Source organism: Desmodus rotundus, chromosome 12, assembly GCF_022682495.2.
Source record: "Desmodus rotundus isolate HL8 chromosome 12, HLdesRot8A.1, whole genome shotgun sequence".
Classification (NCBI taxonomy): domain Eukaryota; kingdom Metazoa; phylum Chordata; class Mammalia; order Chiroptera; family Phyllostomidae; genus Desmodus; species Desmodus rotundus.
Genome location: NC_071398.1, coordinates 52,039,967 through 52,058,460, shown reverse-complemented (window position 1 = coordinate 52,058,460; position 18,494 = coordinate 52,039,967). Strand labels below are relative to the sequence as shown.

At 42.9% G+C, this 18,494-nt stretch overlaps 1 protein-coding gene and 1 pseudogene across 1 annotated transcript; both read left to right on the top strand.

Moving 5' to 3' along the window:
• Window positions 1-8: 8 nt before the first annotated feature.
• LOC128779135 (zinc finger protein 154) lies at window positions 9-17,942 on the top strand. The gene is given in 4 exon segments (XM_071219873.1): window positions 9-2,244; window positions 6,736-6,947; window positions 9,568-9,694; window positions 14,307-17,942. Coding segments are annotated over 3 exon segments (1,788 nt in total). The 5' UTR covers window positions 9-2,244; window positions 6,736-6,758; the 3' UTR covers window positions 15,779-17,942.
• Window positions 2,252-6,726, top strand: LOC123480727 (small ribosomal subunit protein eS27-like; annotated as a pseudogene).
• Window positions 17,943-18,494: the final 552 nt, after the last annotated feature.

Below are 18,494 nucleotides of genomic sequence, written 5' to 3'. Positions count from 1 at the left end.
ACCCACAGGCTAAAACTCCATGGAACCTCTGCCCCAAGTTGGGAAAAATGAATGAAGCTTCATAGATCTCCCATAGCTGCTGCTCTCCACACAGCCTCCACCACAGGGAGGAGGTGGCTTCAGGGCTTCTAAGTACCTGTATGGATTCTCCACATGGGCATCTCTGGGTGTCAACAAAACTCCCCAAAACTCACTTCACTGACTGGTAGGAAATTAATGAAGGGACTAACCATGCCCTCATGAGGTCAATAGAAGTAACAAAAAATTTAGTAAACACTTACTGGTCTTAATATTCCGGGATTTGGTTTTTGATGATTATTCTTTTTTTAATTCATCCATCAGTAGTAGGTCAATAACTGTTAGTGTATTTCTCAGGAAATCAAATATCAGAAAGGTTAAAGGAGTTTTTCTAAGTTCACATTGCAAACGTCAAGTTCAAGAGGCTTGATTTAGTCATTAGTGAGGTTGCAGAGCTGAAGACATTCCCTATTGTGGCATATTAAGGCCTCAGTACAGGGCAGGAAGACAGTAAAGACCAGCAAAACAGGAAACTCAGCTGTTGCAATTATAATGAAATTTCTGCATTTTTCTGATGTCTTAGAATGCTTAACACCTACCTCACAGTATTCTTGGGACACTGTCTGTCAGTTCCAGGCGTTTTTCCAGGTGAAACTACTTTAAGCCTTAGCTGCATTTTTTTCTACCTCCTTTTAAAATTTAACACACAGTTGGGCACTGAGGAGTCTTTGTGCACGTTCACTTACATTTTGCATGACAGGCTTTAATTTTATCCACTGCCGTGACTAATGCCTCAGTTTGACCCGTCAAGTGTTTTTAGTACATGTCACTGACATGCACTCTGCACTGTTGAGGACAGTGATACCTGGGGCATATTCAGAAGTGATGCTGGAGACCTATAGTATTGTTATCTCCTTGGTGGAGAGTTCACGTCTTCTTCATACAGGAAACTCAGTGCCCACTTGACCCTGTACTCTGTCAGGACTGGCAGGAGGAGACAATGGTGCTCGCCATCTATTCCCTGCAGCCCCGACCTTGTTCAGTAACCACATCCTCCTTTCCTGTGTCCCTGTGTCTGCACCAGAGATCTTTGGGTGGGAATGTAGTCCTGAACAAAAGCCCTCACTACAGTGCCCAGTACACTGGTCACAACTGGGATTCTTTATCCTGATTGCTCTAGCTAGATAGGGGCACTTTGGCCAAATTAGGGTGAATCAATGTCTCTGTGTTCTGGTTAGCAGAATTATGGTTCATGAGCTTTTTCAGATAGGAAGGTGAGTCTGGCGCATCTTTGGTGATATTTGCAATCTGCATCCATGACATTTTACTAAACAGTCCATTTAAAGGAACCAGGTGGCATGTGTGGACACTCTGAAAATCTCCTTTTCCCTTGTTTCCTCCTCACTGCTGTCAGAGTGTCTTGGATTAGTGCTGAATCTTTAAAGCCCTTCGCGTAAAATGTTAGTGATTTTCCATTTTCATCTGAAGGAAGGGAAGGGAGGGAGAATGAGAGGCATAGATACATCCACGTGTGAGAGGAACACCTATCAATTTCCTCTCGAATGCCCACTACTGGGACATGGGTCACAGCCTGTGCATGTACCCTGACTGGGAATCAAACCAGTGACCTTTCGGTTCACATGCTGGCATTCAATCCACTGAGACAGCAACCAGGGCCAAAAATAATTGTTTTTGCACATGAAATTTCTCACTGAATTTTCTAAGATGTATTTTTAACTTCTGTGAATATTAACATGTGTCTGGAAATAGTGGCTTTGTACAAAATTTACATTTTTGTACAAGAATGGCTATGATACTTCCATCTGTGAAGGTTTGGAAAGTGGGCATGTAAACATGATAGATACATTTTGGATTCTTGTATTTCTGCACCTGGCAGGGAAATGGTCATCATTTTACCTGTAAATTCAGTGACAGTTTCTGCATTGGGACTGTGGCTTATTTCTGTAAAAGAGTTATGTATTGAGAATTTCTGTTTTTTTAAAGATTTTATTTCTTTATTTTTAGACAGAGGGGAAGGGAGGCAGAAAGAGAGGAAGAGAAACATCAATGTGTGGTTGCCTCTCATGCACCTACCACCGGGGACCTGGCCCGCTATCCAGGCATGTGCCTGACTGGGAATTGAACCAGCAACCCTTTGGTTCTCAGGCCAGCACTCAATCCACTGAGACACACCAGCCATGGTGGATTCATAATTTCTAAAGAAAGGTAATAATGTTGATTAATGGAGTTATACAAGAGAATTACTAAAATAGCTATATGAGAAAATGGTCTATGAAGCCCTAAGACAGGTAAGTCCCAATGGGCTTTACATAAAGGACACTTGGTTCTAAGAATGATAGAACTAACTTGAGCTATGGCTCTGCTGGAAGGGTGGCTGAATATCTTCTTTCTACAAAGTTTGGGTCCTTTTGACTCCTGAGAACTTGAAGAAAAATAGTGAGGTGAGAAAGATATAGTGACATGTGAGCCGAGAAATTTAGAAGAGTTAAAGGAAAACCATGACATCATGTTTCATTTCTTCAGTAATCATTTACTAATTATGTCACCTGTTTCAGAGGCTCATCTAGGTCTCAAGGAAGCTTTGGCTGATGTACTTTGACTCCATGGCCAGGTTGCAGGACAAATTAAATAAAATACCTTAATCCAGTAGGGCTAATAGGGCTTCCAAATCACTGTCAGGAGGTACTGTCAGGATTTTGCCTTTTGTCAAAGAAGAGGTAAGACCTAACTCTGGATGGCAATGTCCCAGGAATACAGGGAGTGGACGCAGCTCATCAGCGTGGATAGAGTGCATTGGTGGCCAACATCATGCTCTGGATGTCCACCAGCTTTCAGATGACAGGGTCATCTGTTGAGTGCATGGATGATACTCTTCATGCTCCACAGGGGCTTGTCACTTTTCTGAGAATGACCTCAAGGCTTTATCTGTATATTCTAGGGCCACACATCATTTGATATCCTGTGGCTCTGACACTTCCAAGTTGAACAACTTCAATAACTGAGCAGAATCCGTTTCTATTTTTCCTACCAGCCCCTAAGAATTTCAGAGTCTCATTGTTCTGTTATGTTTGGTCCTTTTTGTGCCTTACTCTGAATTGTCTCGACTTCTGGTCAAGGTGGCAGCATAGGTAGATATGGCTTAACTCTTGGCACAATGACATCAAAATTACAAAAATATAGGACAACCATCACTCAGAACCATCAGATACTGAGTTGAGTGGAAGTCTGGGAACAAGGGAATTAAGGAAGCCACATTCATCCAGACTGGTAGTAGGGGAACAGATGAGAAATGGGCTGAACCACCACCCATGTGTACTGGATAAAAATTCTGGAGAGATATCTCAGGAGTTAGGGATCCAGCCCCACCCCAGGGCCCCACCCCAGGGTTCCAGTGCCAGGAAGATAAGTCCCCATAACTTCTGTCTGCAGAAACAAGTGGGGATTTTGTTAGTGCAAGAAAATTGAAGTTGCAAGCAGTTTCTCTTAAAGACCCCAGACACAGCTTTCTGGCCATGACGACCTCCCCATGACAACATGCCTCTCACAAAAGATCACCTTCATCCCTCTCCAGAAGAGGAGGAGAAGAAACAGAAGAAATGCCTGGTGTAGAGCCCCAATTCCTACTTCAACGATGTGAAATGACAAGGATGGTATAAAATCACCACCGTCTTTAGCTGTGCACAAATGGTAGTTTTGTGTGTTGGCTGCTCCACTGTCCTCTGTCAGCCTACAGGAGGAAGAGCAAGGCTTAAAAGGATGCTCCTTCAGAAGGAAGCAGCTCTCAAAGTACCCTGAATCAAGGTGAGTGGGGAACCATCTTCATAAACACATTTTCAATTAAAAAAACAAAAAGACCCCAGACACAGACTCACCTACTCATTCTCTCTGCTCTCCAGCACTGGCTTAGCAGCTTGAAAGGCACTGTTGATATACAGGGAGACACTGAAGTGTCTGGCATTAAGGTCAGCAAGGTAATGGTCCCTTTTCTAAACCTGCCCCCCACACCCCAGAGCAGGCAAGGTGGTGCCATATCTGAGACTCCATCAACATGTCTAGCAGTTTTTGACCTGCCTTAGCAATTCCTAGAGACTCCACCCCACCCAACTTATGGGCCTTCCTATACTATTCCACATGAATGGCTGGTCTTGGCTCATGCTTCATAACTTCCAGAATTCTATCAAACAACACCTGGCCACAGTGAGCCCCAGACCTGGAACTAGCAGCAGCCTGCCTGGATGCGTAGCATGGCTCTCCCTGGGAATCTCCAAGCCCAGCACAAGTAGCAGCCATCTCAGATTGCTTTATAGCTCAGGCAGGGTGGCTGAGGGCAGAACACAGGTGGGAGCTGACCTTAGCCTGAACCACCTGGGGAACCCCAGGGACAGAGCACCCAGTGGACAGCTGCAGACCACATTAGAGCACCACCACCCTGCCCATGTATAGCTGATCATCCACAGATGGCAGAAGTTGGTAGTCAGTGGTCACAGCCAATCCTTCCTTCTTACTGGCCTGGGTAAATGCCTCCTATTAATCTGCCAACAGCAACCAAGCCTCAACTACAAGAGGAGAGTATACTCAGCCCACGTGAAGGGGTCACTTCAAGTACCCAGCTTTGGTGATAGGGGAAGTTGTGCCTCTGGACCCTACAGGACACCTACTACATTAGGCCACACTACCAAGACACGGAGTCAAACCAGCTCTACCTAATACATACATACAAACACAGGGAGGCTGCCAAAATAAGGAGGCGAAGAAACATGCCCCAAATAAAAGAACAGATCAAAACTCCAGAAAAAGCCAAATGAAATGGAGATTAGTAATCAGTCAGATGCAGACCTCAAAACTCTTCATTTGGATGCTCTAAAATCTTAGGACCTCAGCACTATAAAAAGGATCTAGTCAGAAATGAAGGATTCACTAATTGAAATAAAAAAGCACTTTACAGGGAAACAACAGTTGAGGTGATAAAGCTCAGAACCAAATCAATATGGATGGGAAGGAACAAAAACCAACCAATCAGAATAACAAGAAAAAAGAATCCAGAGAAAATGAGGGTACTGTAAGCAGTCTCTGGGATAACTTCAAGAGATCCACCATCAGCATCACAGGGGTGCCAGAAGGAAAAGAGAAAGAACAAGAAGCTGGAAATCATTTTAAAAAATAGTGAAAGAAAATCCCTGTAATTCTGTGAAGTAAATACACATGCAATTCCAGGAAGCACAGTAAGTCTCAAGCAACATGGATGAAAAGAGGCCCACTTCAAGGTACATCATAATCAAAATGCTGAAGATTAACCCTGGCTGTTACGGCTCAGTGGACTGAGTGCCAGCCTGCAAACTGGAAGGCAGAGAGTTCTATTCCCAGTCAGGGAACATGCCTGGGTTGTGGGCCAGGTCTCCTGTTTAGGGCAGCAAGAGGCAATCGATCAGTGTATCTCTTACACATCGATGTTTCTCTTCCTCTCTTTCTTCCCCTTCCCCACTCTCTAAAAAGAAAGAAATAAAGTCTTTGAAAAAAGGAGGGGTTTGGAAATGGAATTTTAAGATGCTGGCAACAATATGTTATGTCATTGAGTTTCTATTATGTTCCATCATCCAAAGTAAAGAACGCAGATTACCTCACAGAAGAGGAAGCTTAAAGTCAGGAAAAAAACAATAAAATGCCATCGTTTAAAGGTAAAGAGAGAATCTTAAAAGCAGAAGAAGAAAAGAAGTTAGTTACCTACAGAGAATTCCCATAAGACTGTCAGGTGACTTCTCTAAAGAAATTGCAGGTTAGAAGGGATTGGCAAGAAATATTCAAAGAGTCCTGTCTGGTGTGGCTCTGTGGATTGAGTGAAGGTTGGGAACCAAAGGGTCCCTGGTTCGTTTTCTAGTCAGGGCACATGACAAGCTTTTTGGCCAGATCCCCAGCAGGTATCGTATGTATATTGTTATTTTTAACCTAGTGTTATTGCATATTTAATATACCACAGGATGTACTTCGGACCAAACACATTAGTGTCACTAGCTTTATTGGCATATTGGGTCGGTAGATCTGGAACTTTATAGGCACTTTCTGGGCTGATTTCTTATAATTGTATGTCTTTGATGTCTTCGACTTGTACTCCATTGTTTGTAAAAATGTATAATGTAAGTAGGAGGCATCAGATCAAATCAGTGAGGATTCCAGTCACACTGCTGCCCAGGCAGAGCTAAGACTTCTGGCTACACCAGGCAGGCACGGATTCACTTGAGTATCAGTGTATTATTTATTACATTTAATTTGCCATGTGGGTCCTCCCGATGCAGGATAGAGAGCATAAGGGACTAGAGCAACATCCCCCAACCACATTCACCTCAGGGAGCACATGCCCCGTGGCCTGAATCAAAGACCTACCAGGCATAGCAAGCAGGCACTTCCTTGCCCCCAAAATAATGTTCACTGGGGTGGGTATAGAGCAGATTTAGTGTTCTTGGAGTATTCTTGGGGTGTAAATCCGCCCATCCACTCCTCAAGTCAGCTGGGGAAATAACAAGATCCCATTCTTGGAATATACACCTTATTACATTACCCAGAAGGCAGGCATGGAATATCACAAGGCTGAGTTAATAGCGACTTACGAAAGGCATTTCCACTGGGGCTATACATACTGTAGGGCGTTCTTCCATCTGTCTCGTGGTGGGAATTCCTGTACTCTAAGTTTTGTTATTACAGGATCAGGGTCTCCTGGTCACAGGATGGAAAGGAGAAGGCGCCAGTGTGCTGCTCCCCACAGAAGCTGTGAGGCCAAGTATGCGGCCTGGGTGTCCGGAGTCAGGGTTGGGACAGTAACCCCAATATCAGGGACACCCTCTTTGCCTGCCGCTCCTGCCACTTTCCTGTCACAGAGTCCAATGACAGCGAACAAGCTGAGGCTCCTGGCTGAGGTGAGTGTGCTAACCCGGGCCCTCCGCCCTCAGCCCACCGAGCCCTGCAGCCCGGTTGCAGGGCACCCATTACATCCTGCAGCCCTGGTCCCAGCGTCTGGGATCTTAGGCGCTCATGGGTGACACACGGTGTTAGGGGGTTTGCAAGGGTGACCGAAGGTGGTGTCGCCTTCTAAACACCTGCAAGTGTCCTTGACCTGGATAAACCCGCAAATCTGGTCTGGGCCTTACATCTGGTTTCAACAGTCTGAGGCAGAGTCACATCATAAATGGGAAGCATAGGGTTTGCACCTTCATTCTGAGAGTCCTGGGAGTGTGGGGTGGTTGTGAACAGAGACAGACACAGGCTGTATCATGGTTTTCAAAGCCATTTAGATCCTTCTGAGATAGAAAACCGACTGGACTGTGGTGATGAGGGCAGTGAGGCACAGGAAGAGGAGCCCTGGTCCAAGGTCACAGAGCTGGTAAGAGGCCACACTGAGGAGACACTTGGCCAGAGGTCACCGGACTCCAGGGCTGGGCGGGGATACAGCTGAGACCGGCTTACCTGGAGCTGAGGGTGGTTGATTGCTTCTTCCCACAGGTGCAGAAGTTGAAAATCAGTGTCAAACCAGACAAAGAAGGGCAGGGTGTCCCAGTCCTTACCTGGTGGTGACATTACCATATAGTGTCTAAAGACACTTCCCTTGGTAATTTTCCAGCTTTCAAATGAGGAGACCCTGGGGATACCCCAATCCTGAGAGCAGGTCACGGGTAATATAAGGTGCTCCCATTTCTGGTGTCAACGTAAGAGACATTCAAACTATAGAGACTTTTTGAAATTTTATCTGAGCCGAACTAATGACAGTTTCCAGGGGAAAAAGTCTCAGCAGAGTGTGAAAATGCTTCGGAAAATAGCAGTTTTACTACTTATTTTATACATCAAAATCAGAAAGGTAGATATATAAGTTTGGAAGTTGAAATCATTTGGTCATGAGTTAGCGAAGTGCAAGGAAACAAAGCAGGAAAATCCTTGTTATTAAATAAAAGGTAAAGATGAATGGACACAAATTGCTTCACATCACTGGGTATAAGATAGTTATTTAATGAATTAACATAACAATAACATTGAAGGGTTTTTGGCCTCTACTGTCATGCAGTATTTGTGCCCTGAGGGGTAAGAAGAAAGGAAATTATCCTGACATTCCAAAGGTATGTTAACAAAGGTGCCCAAATGCAAAGATGGGCTCAGTTAAGGCAAAAATTCAACTTCCTCAGGGAAGGTAGAGGTCTAGGTCATGACTACTTGTCATGACTCACTTTTACTTACAAAGTTTTAATTTCACACCATATTTAGTGGTCTTTTCTGTCTCGCAGTTTGTAAGGACATTACAGAGGACTCCCCTAGACTGGTCAGGGATTTATGTCCCCCTACCCTATTTTTTTTTTGTCCACAGAGGCAGCCAGTGTAAGCATTTGAGGGAAGTTATCCGGGAAGGGACACCTGACCTGCAAATGTTGGAGATGCCACAGAGCTGGGGATAGGTCCCTCAGGTCGACTTTGTGTTCAACAGAAGGCACAAGGGGGAATCAGACTTGTAAAGTGGCCAATTGATAATTTGGGTATCTATTAGGGAGATAAGGGGGTATTTGCATAAGGGAAAGGAGTTGGTCTCTCCTGGGTTTAAAAGGCTCCAACTGGCTGCATAGTGGAGAACAGAGTTTGGGGGTTAATGGAGGAGGTGGGGGCCCTGGTCCTGGGGAGTTCTACAACCCCGAGGAGAGCTGATGGATCCAAGCTGGGCCTCAGAGGTAGGAGAGAAGGTGGGATTATTCATTCATCCGTTATTTTTATTGTATTTTTTTCTCATTACCATTTATCTCACTCATACCTTCTTCCACCTCCATCATCCCCCTCCACTTTACATTTTTTAAGAAGTATAGTTTAAGATTTTGCAGTTGCAGGAAGAAAGGAAAGGGTTCAAAACCGCCCCAGCATTTTTTGGTCCTAGCAGCTGAAGCAGTGGAGGCTCCATCCACTGGGCTGGGGAGGATGGAGGTAGGTTAATTCTCTTTGGGGATGTCGGAAGGTTCTTTCAGTTCACACTTTTATCAGTTACAAAGAGCAGTGAGTGGAAACATCTTGTGGGCAATATGGGTCTGAATCTGTGGAAGGGTGGAGGATGGAGTCATGCAAAAGTGGCAGCTCTTTTGTGCAGGAGGGTGAAGGGGGTAGAGCTGAGGGAGTGAACCTGGGTGTGAAGCTGTGAAGCAGGGAGAGATCACACAGTGTGTGCACAGCTAGAGGAAGTCTGAGTTGATAGTCTGTGTTCTTGGTGTTTGGAATTAAGGGTGAAGACTAAGCCCATTTATGATCTGGGAGTCTCAGTGGAATTGTTTAGCGGGAAGAATGTGGCCCTGAAGGCATGGCCTTGAGTTTACATGGCATGCATCTGCCCCACTTCCTCCCATCCTGCCTGCCTTTGGTGAGGACAACGTCAGAGATGAATGAGACTGTGATGAGATAGCAGGCTGCTGTCTTCCTTGAAGGGGGTGTGGGGGCTGTAAGGGGTTCACTGTGGGGAAGAGTAGGATTTGGGGTCTTAGACTGTTCCAGATTAATTTGTATTAATTCGGATAGGTTTTTGTGACCTTTGAGGACATCGCCATGTATCTATCCAGTACAGAATGGCTCCTTCTGGATGAGGCTCAGAGACACATGTTCCTCAATGTCATGCTGGAGAACTATGCTCTTATATCATCGCTGGGTAAGACCCTGACTCTGCCTACTCTTCTTTGCCTTGCCTGCACACCCCTTCCTCAGGGTTGTAGTTTGCTTCTTGTATCCTAAGCTCTAAGGGTCCTGACCAGTCACGTACCCAGGGAGAGATGGACAGCAGCATCTGGTCTTCGGCTGGCCCCTGACCGTGTCTGCAGGGGTGTTTTTTTGTTGTTGTTCATTGTCCCAAATATTAATAAACTAACTCACAGTTTTAAAAAAAAGACCCTCCATCTCACCAGTGACCTGGTCTATCTAGGCTTTACATGTCCCCCGTCGCTTCATTCCTCAGGGGTTGCTCTGTTCTCCCATGTGGACTGCGGGAACTATTCACTTACTCCGTGTTCTGGGTCAATCTTGGACTTGGCAGCGCTGGTTTGCTTGCACTGCCCCCTTCTCTCCCTGCTGCCCCCACACCTGCTGTACAGAACCCTCATAGGGAAGGATCTGACCTCAGTGGTATTGCCAGAAGCCAAATAGATTTCACATTGATTAGTGAGAAAAGGCATTTCTTATATTCTCGAACATTTCTACGGGTGTATATTTTTTTTTGTGCTCTCTGCAAAATATTTGTATGGATTGTTAGAGAAAGAAGGGAGGAAGAAGGAGAAATATCAATGTGAGAGAGGAGCATTGATGAGTTTCCACCTGGACGTGCCTGTAGGAGGGGATCGAACCCACAACCTACGTTTGTGCCCTGCCCAAGAATCAAACCCGCAACCTTTTGGAGAATGGGACATTGCTGTAACTAACTGAGCCCCTTGGCCAGGGGTGGATAAAATACTATGCATATATTTATCAACTCTGTTTTCTCAACAGTGTTTTCAAACTTCAACAATTCCTTACTGCTTTGGAAATGGATGATCTACCCATTGTTGGAAGGCGAATATTCAAGGTCTCTAGTAGTGCTGCCTTGAGTTTTCTGCTTTCAGATCTCATATTGTTTGCTCCTGTACTTAGGTGCTCTATTGTTGGGCACATAGTAGTGACAGTTGTTATCCTCCCCACTCTCTTTGGTGTTATTTGAATGGAATATTTTTTACATCTCTTTATTTTCAGCTTATATTTTGTGTGCATAAAGATTTAGTGATTCTCATGGAAGCAGCATATGTTGTGTCTTGGGGACTTATTTTTTCTTTTTGGAGCACAGATAAGCCCAACCAGGCTTCAATTTATTTATTTATTCTATATATTTTTTTACTTTTAAATACAGTTGACATACATTATGATATTAGTTTTGTGATTACACATTGTATGACTTACTGAGTGTCATCTCCCTGAGTCCGATTCCCTGAGACACCGCACATAATCAGTAGAATGTTATTGGCCCTATTTCCTAGCCTGTACTTTATATCCCCGTGACTATTCTGTAACTGCCAGTTTCTACTTTTTAATCCCTTTACCTGTTTCACCCATCATGAGAATTTTTTAAGTGTTTATTTGAGCCAAACTGGTGACAACCAACAGGACACAAGATGTCAAATGCTTTTGTGTCTTGTGTTTTTTATCCCTTCACCCACTCCTGTCTTCGAAAGGTGTTGCCACTTTGTCGTGTTTTCCGCCTCTTTTGTAGTTCCTTTTGTCTTCCCATTTTGCTGTATTTTTTTCCTTTCCTTTTCTTTTTTTAAAGATTTTATTCATTTATTTTTAGGGAGGGGAATGGAGGACGTAAGAGAGGGGGAAACTTCAATGTGTGTTGGCCTGTCACGCTCTCCCAGCTCGGGACCTGGCCCACAACCTGGGCACATGCCCTGACTGGGAATCAAACTGGTGACCCATGGTTTGCAGGTCAGCACTCAATCCACTGAGCCACGCTAGCCAGTTCTTTTTTGGATTTTTTTTTTTTTTTTGAGATTTCATTCCCTTCTCTTTTGTGCATCCATTGCACAGGATTGTGCTTGTGGTTTGCTTTTATTAGACTTTCACGGAACTCATTTTCTTAACAGTTTGTTGTAACCTGAAAACAGCTTCACTGCATTCAAAAATTCTACCCTGTGACTCTCTGCCACACCAGCCCTTTACATGTTTTGATTTCATAGTTCACCTCTTTCTCTATTGTGTATCTATTCACAAATATTGTCACCATTGTTATTCTTAATCTACTTTATTGTCCTATACAATAGAGTTCCATAAAGTACATCCACCAGTGAACTGTCTTAGTTTGTGACCCTGATGGCATCCTGGCTTTACCAGAGAATTTTACACTTTCCCACGGTTTCCTGCTTCTATGTAGTACACATTTATTTCAGCTCACAGGTCTTTTTTTTTTTTTTTTTTTTTCCACATTTGCAGTAAGTCAGGATGAGTGGAAATGAACGTCTTCCTCTTTTGTGTCTGGGAAAGGTTTTTTGCTTGTTAAAGTGAGGATGAGGTTTTTGGAATAAAGCATTGTGCTTTGCAGATGTTTTCTTTTAGTGTTTTGAATATATCATTTGACCTTCTCCCAGTCTGCAAGGTGCCTTCAGAGGAAAATATTGCTGGCCTTATGGGAGTGCTGTCCTTACGAGAGGAGCTTCCATTGTCTCTGTTGTTTCAAATATTTTTTCACTTTTGATTTTTAACACTTACTTTACGAAATGTCCTGCTGAAATCCTGTTTGCATCTAATGTGTACAGGGACCTGGGAGGATGTTACACATGGCTGTTCACATTTCTTTTTCATATTTTGAGGTAAATCTGTAAATCATTTTTTAAAACCAATTTTGTATGCTTCTCTTTCCCCTCATGTGTATATCTCTCTCATTTTCTCCTTTTGGCCCCTCCTGTGGGGCTCCCATGGTGCAGATCCAGGTTATCGCTGTGGCGTTGCACAGTTCACCAGCGCTGCCCTACATATTTTTTTACACGGAGGATTTTAAATCACCTGCCTCTGAGGTGATATATTTTGTTTAGTCCTTGATCTTGCCTGCTTTTGAAACTCTTTTGCATTTTTCATTTTATTCTTTGTATTCTCAAATTTCAAATTTCTTTTTCATCCTTTTTATGATTTCTGTGTCACTGATCCCATGTTTTGTTCCCATGTTTGTTTGTTCATTATGTTGAGTTGCATGTGTATTTGCTTGTACCTGACTGAAAGTTTAGAAATGATTATTAGAATTATTTATGTCAATGTATATACTTCCATAATTTGGCTTAATTCACTTTAACATTGTAATGTTTCTTTTGTGATTTTTTTCGTATTTCCCTTTGTCCAAGCGTTGATGTCAGATATTTGATGAAGCAGTCACTGTTTTGGATTTCTGGACCCAGTTCTGTTTAGAGGAGTAGTTTTATCTGCATATACACACAAGGGTGCTTGCTAGGTGGTGTGTTGTGTTTGGGCTGATGAGAAGTTTCACTTCCCATTCATCTTGCTGCCCCATGACCATGGTCCGTGTTATAAGGATTGAAGGGGTCCTCAGTGGCCAGGGCTGTGTCATTCCAAATATTTCGCAACCTCTTGGAGTTTTGTAACACACAACAGGCCAGTAGAGTCAATGCTAGCACAGGTGCAGTGTGTCTGAGAAGCTCTTACCTTCTCTTGTGAATCTAACCCTGTTTGCTGAGCTAGTCTTTCCTGCTATCGTTTTGTACTGCTCCTTGTATTAGGTTCCACCTTGTAGCTCCTTGAAATAACTGGTCTCTTAAGCCTCTTCCCCTTTCCTGAAGGAAGGCTGTTTAACATGGATAATTGTATAATTATTCTTGAAGGGGGTTGTATATTTGTATTTTTTATTCTGCCACTTGCTGTGGCCACTGACATAGATATTTTTATTTTGTTTTTTTTGGGTGCAGAGTTAGTCTATAACAGTGTTGGTTATTCACCTCCTCTGCTTTCTCTCTGGAGTTGCATCATCAATTTTCCACCTGACAGCTCCAAGTGGAGGGATGCGAACAGCCCTTTGTGTATCACAAGGGGGACAGGCATCCAGCCTGGACAGGATGGTGTCTCAGGGGATCTCACTTGGTGAATGGCAGTTGGGGAAAATTTGATTCCAAGGCTTGGTTAAAACATAATGAGGAATATATTTCTCTTTAACTGAAGTTGCTCACTATTGCCAGTGGCCACACTTTAATGCACTTGTCTTTTCCCAGTGTTGGCATGTTTCCAGTTTGTTACTTTTAATAATTTTCCTTCACACTCTTGATTTCCAACCTGGGTAATCTCTGCCTCTCTAACTGCTACACTGCAACCCTTTCTCTGAGGAGTCTTTTTCGTGTGCTCTCCCATTTTGATCAATGCCTGTTGCACCTTGAAGTGTGCTCATATTTCTATACAAAACTAAGACAGCATCTGCTCTCCTGTGGTTGATTTTAATGGTTTGGGACACAGTCATATTCTCTACACAGCCTTAAAACAGAACTAGGAAGGGTTTTGCAGGCAGCCCCTATGACAGGACTAACTTCTAAAGCCAGCTGCTCTTCCTTAGATTCCCCCATTTCCTGGTATCCTTCAGTTAATGAGTTCCCCGTATTACAGCCCTGAGGGGCATTTTGAGACTCTCTTTTGTCTTGGAAATCATCATATAAAATCATGCCAGATGTTACTGATGTAAATCCGTGAGGAGAAAACCTACTCCCTATAGGTCAGTATGGACTTCACTAGCATTTGTTTTTCTTCAGGTTGCTGCTGTGGAGCAGAGCATGGGGAGGCACCCATCGAAGAGAATGTTAATGTAAGAGTCTCAAGGGCTATGAATCTGAAGTCAGCACTGTCTTCCCAGAAGAACCACCCATGTGAGAGTTGTGGGTGTGTTTTGAGACACATTTTCTTCTCTGTTGACCAGCAGGGAACCCAACAGGGCCCAGCACTGCTGAGGTGTGGGGCATGTGCAAAACCATTTTATTTCAGTGCACAGCGTCACCAGCACCAGGAGCAGGACACAACACAGAACTGTTTCATCGGCAGTGAGGACAGGGTCTCGCTTGCAAAGAACTGCAATTCCCAGGTGTTGCGGAAGCCTTGTAGCTCTAGTCAGGATGGAAAATGCTTGCTCATCAGCTGTGGACATCTTGAGCAACTGGCTACTTACACCAAGCACAGGACAAAGGAAATCTCTAAGTCTGGGATAACTTTTCAAACTACAAAATATTTCCCAGCAGGAGAATGCAGGAAAGCAATTGGCTGTGATGACATACTCGTTGAGGACCAGAGCTTCCTTACTGGAAGACAGTGTTTTTTGTGTTGTGAATGTGGGAAGTCTTTTACCAGGATTTCTGCCCTCCATGTTCATCAGAGAGTTCACACTGGAGAAAGGCCATATAAGTGTGGTGAATGTGGGAAATCTTTCAGCGGTAGCTCTGGTCTTGGTTATCATAAGAAAGTTCACACTGGGGAAAGGCCATATAAATGCGGTGAATGTGGCAAATCTTTCAGCAGTAGCTCAGGCCTTGGTCATCATCAGAAAGTTCACACTGGAGAAAGGCCTTATGAGTGCGCTGAATGTGGGAAATCGTTTAAACGAAAAGATTCCTTTAATTCTCATCAGAGAGTTCACACTGGAGAAAGGCCTTACAAGTGTGGTGAATGTGGCAAATCTTTCAGCAGTAGCTCAGGCCTTGGTCATCATCAGAAAGTTCACACTGGAGAAAGGCCTTATGAGTGCGCTGAATGTGGGAAATCGTTTAAGCAAAAAGATTCCCTTAATTCTCATCAGAGAATTCACACTGGAGAAAGGCCTTATAAGTGCGATGATTGTAATAGATCTTTTAGCCGTAGCTGTGACCTCCGTAAACATCACAGAGTTCACACTGGTGAAAGGCCTTATGAGTGCGGTGAATGTGGGAAATCTTTTACCCGTAGCTCTTCCCTCCGTATTCATCACAGAGTCCACACAGGAGAAAGACCATATAGTTGCAGTGAATGTGGGAAATCTTTCACCCATAGCTTTCTCCTTCGTCGTCATCAGAAAGTTCACACAGAAGAAAGCCCTTATAAGTGTGGTGAATGTGGAAAATCTTTTAGCAGTGGCTCTGACCTTTGTGTACATCACAGAGTACACACTGAGTAAAGGCCACATGAGTGCAGTGAACATGCGAAATCTTGTATCAGTAGCTCTGCCCTCCATTTTCATCAGAGTGTTCACACTGGATAAAGCACTGATGAGCGCACTAAATGGGGAGATCCTTTATGTGTAGCATTTACTTCAATTACCATCACAGAGTTCTCACCAAAGAAACACTTATGAATGTGGTGAAAATGGGAAATCTTTTATCCATTGCATTAACTATCATGTTATCAGGGACCACACACAGTAGCAAAGTTTTGTGTCTGCAGGGAATGTGGGACATGTTTTTATCAGTAGCCTTCCTTTTCCTTGGAGACTTCACATTGGAGAAAGGCCTCATGAGTGCAGTGAATTTGGGAAGTGTTTTTCTTGTGACTTCCACTAGTATGAATAAACTGTATTTATTCATACTTTTGAGTATGCAGTTTGTCGACAAAATTGAGTTTATTCTGTCAAAATGCAGTTTGAGTGATGTGAGTAGGAGAAATGTTTGAACTGTAGCCATTCCCTTTGTTGTCATTATAGAATTCACAATGTTTAAGTTCTTACAAGTTAAGGAAATTTGGGATATCTCTTATTATCTATCTATTGCCTTTGTTATCTTCTGAGAAGGTAAAATCTTTTCATATACAATCCATATGAGAATTTTTTCTGTAGCACAATCCTCCATTATATTCCCAGTTTCACTCTGGAGAATGTCCTTATGAGTATAGGGAGTGTGGGAAAATGTTTTTTCATTGTTTCTCCTTTCTTATCAGAGTTTACACAGGAGACAGGTTGTATGATGACAAGAAATGTGGGAGATCTTTCACCACGTTTCCATAGGCGTGTTAGTCATAGTTCACACTGGTGAAAGGCTTCCAGCATGAAACGAACTAGGGAAATCTTTAGCCATAAGACAGTTCTCACTCTGTAAAAGTGTATTTTTTAGGAAACGTTTATTTGTTATCTTCATATTAATGACACTGAGGAAAACTTTCTGAAAATGTCTGAGTTTAATTTTATATATTCACACTGTGGAGATGTCTCTGGAGTTTAATGTTTACATTTTGAAGTAACTAACAAAGTACGTTCTAAACTAATTGTGCCTTGATGCATTCTTCCTTGTAGTATATGAGGCTTGCATTCGTCCCCTCTAACAAAGTTTTGACTTGTTTATTTTTATAATTTTAGATCTTTTCATATACTTGTCATGCTGTTTTTGTTGTTCTAGTTGCATTTCTGTAAGGATTTATGATGTGCATTTTCCAGGAGTGTATGTAAATTGGATTTGTTTTTAGTATATTCTGTGCTCACATACTTTACCTATTATTTTATAATTTAGGGCTATTCTCCTTAGAAAATAGGAGAATGAAACAACAAAGATCTATGTTGTAATGTCACCCATTTTCACTCCTTGAATAATAAATAATTTTTGTTTCATGGAATAATAGTTTTTATGGAAAAATTGTTTTTAGTAGTGAAAATCATATTCAAATTATATGTATTTTTTTTTGCTCTACAGAATGTGTAGGTACATACATATACTTTAAAAAATAATCTGTATTATTTACACACTTCATTGCTTTTGTAAATTCAGTGATTAAGTAATATAATAATTTTGCTTCTAAGTGTTTAGTCCTTTCTGTTTTCTTTCATCTGGGGGTTGCTGGGCTGCAGCGGGACCTGAAGGTACACCAGGTGGTATGAGGGTCAATGGGTGTTTGTTGAGCCTGAAAGCCCCCTGGAAGCCAAAGACAGGAAAACAGTGATTAGACTCCACAGATCTTGGTCATGCAACCTGGGTTTAAATCTTAGGTTATTGACCATAGTTATGGTTACAGGAAAGTGATTCACTGTATAGGCCTCAGTATTTTCCTGTGTAAATAGAGATACAAATACCCTTTCCCTGGATTGAGTGGCACAGTGGGTTGAATGTTGTCTGTCCCACAAACCAAACGGTCATGTGTCAATTCCTGGTCAGGGCACAAGCCTGTATTTTGGTCCAGTTCCCAAGTTAGGGGAGTGGGAGAGGCAAACAATGCATGTTTTTGCACTTGGATATTTCTCTCCTTGTCTTTCTCCTTTCCTTACCCTCTCTAAAATCCAGAGCATAAAATAGTTTTAAGAAAGAGCAGCCTTCATCCCTGAATGAAAATTTTCCAGGGCTTACATTTTGATCAATTTTATTTTTTTAATCCTAACTGTACCCTGGGAATTAGTAACTGTTAGTGTATTTCTGGGGAAAATAGGATGGAGAGAAGGAAGGGGTTTTTCCAAGGTCACAGGGTAGACAACTGTCGGATTGCAGTGGCCGGATTCAAACACGGGAGTCTGGCTGCGGAGCTGGCGGCAGTCTCCACCACAGCACATTAGGACCTCAGCACGAGGCAGGAGGACATTAGAAACTCAGCTAGCTACTCTTTTCTTTGTTTTATCATAAAATATCCATATTTTCTGATGTCTTAGAGTGCTTAACATCTCCCTCATAGATTTCATGGGGACCTTAGCTGTCATTTCCAGTGGTCTCTCCAGGGGAAACTACTTGAGCCTTAGCTGCGTTTTGCCTACCTCCTTTTTGAGCTTAGTGCACAGCTCACACTAATGAGACCCCAGTGATTCATGGCTGCATCTTTCTGCACATTGTCTTATTTTTTGAGTGACAGGCTAGCATATTATCCACTGTGGTGAATATTATGCACTGCGTTTGATCCTTCAGCTGGTTTTTATATGTGCCGCTGACATGCTCCTTCCAGCGTTGAGAACAGCTGGACAGGATACTGGGATATATTCACAAGAGATGCTGGAGACCTATAGTTATGTT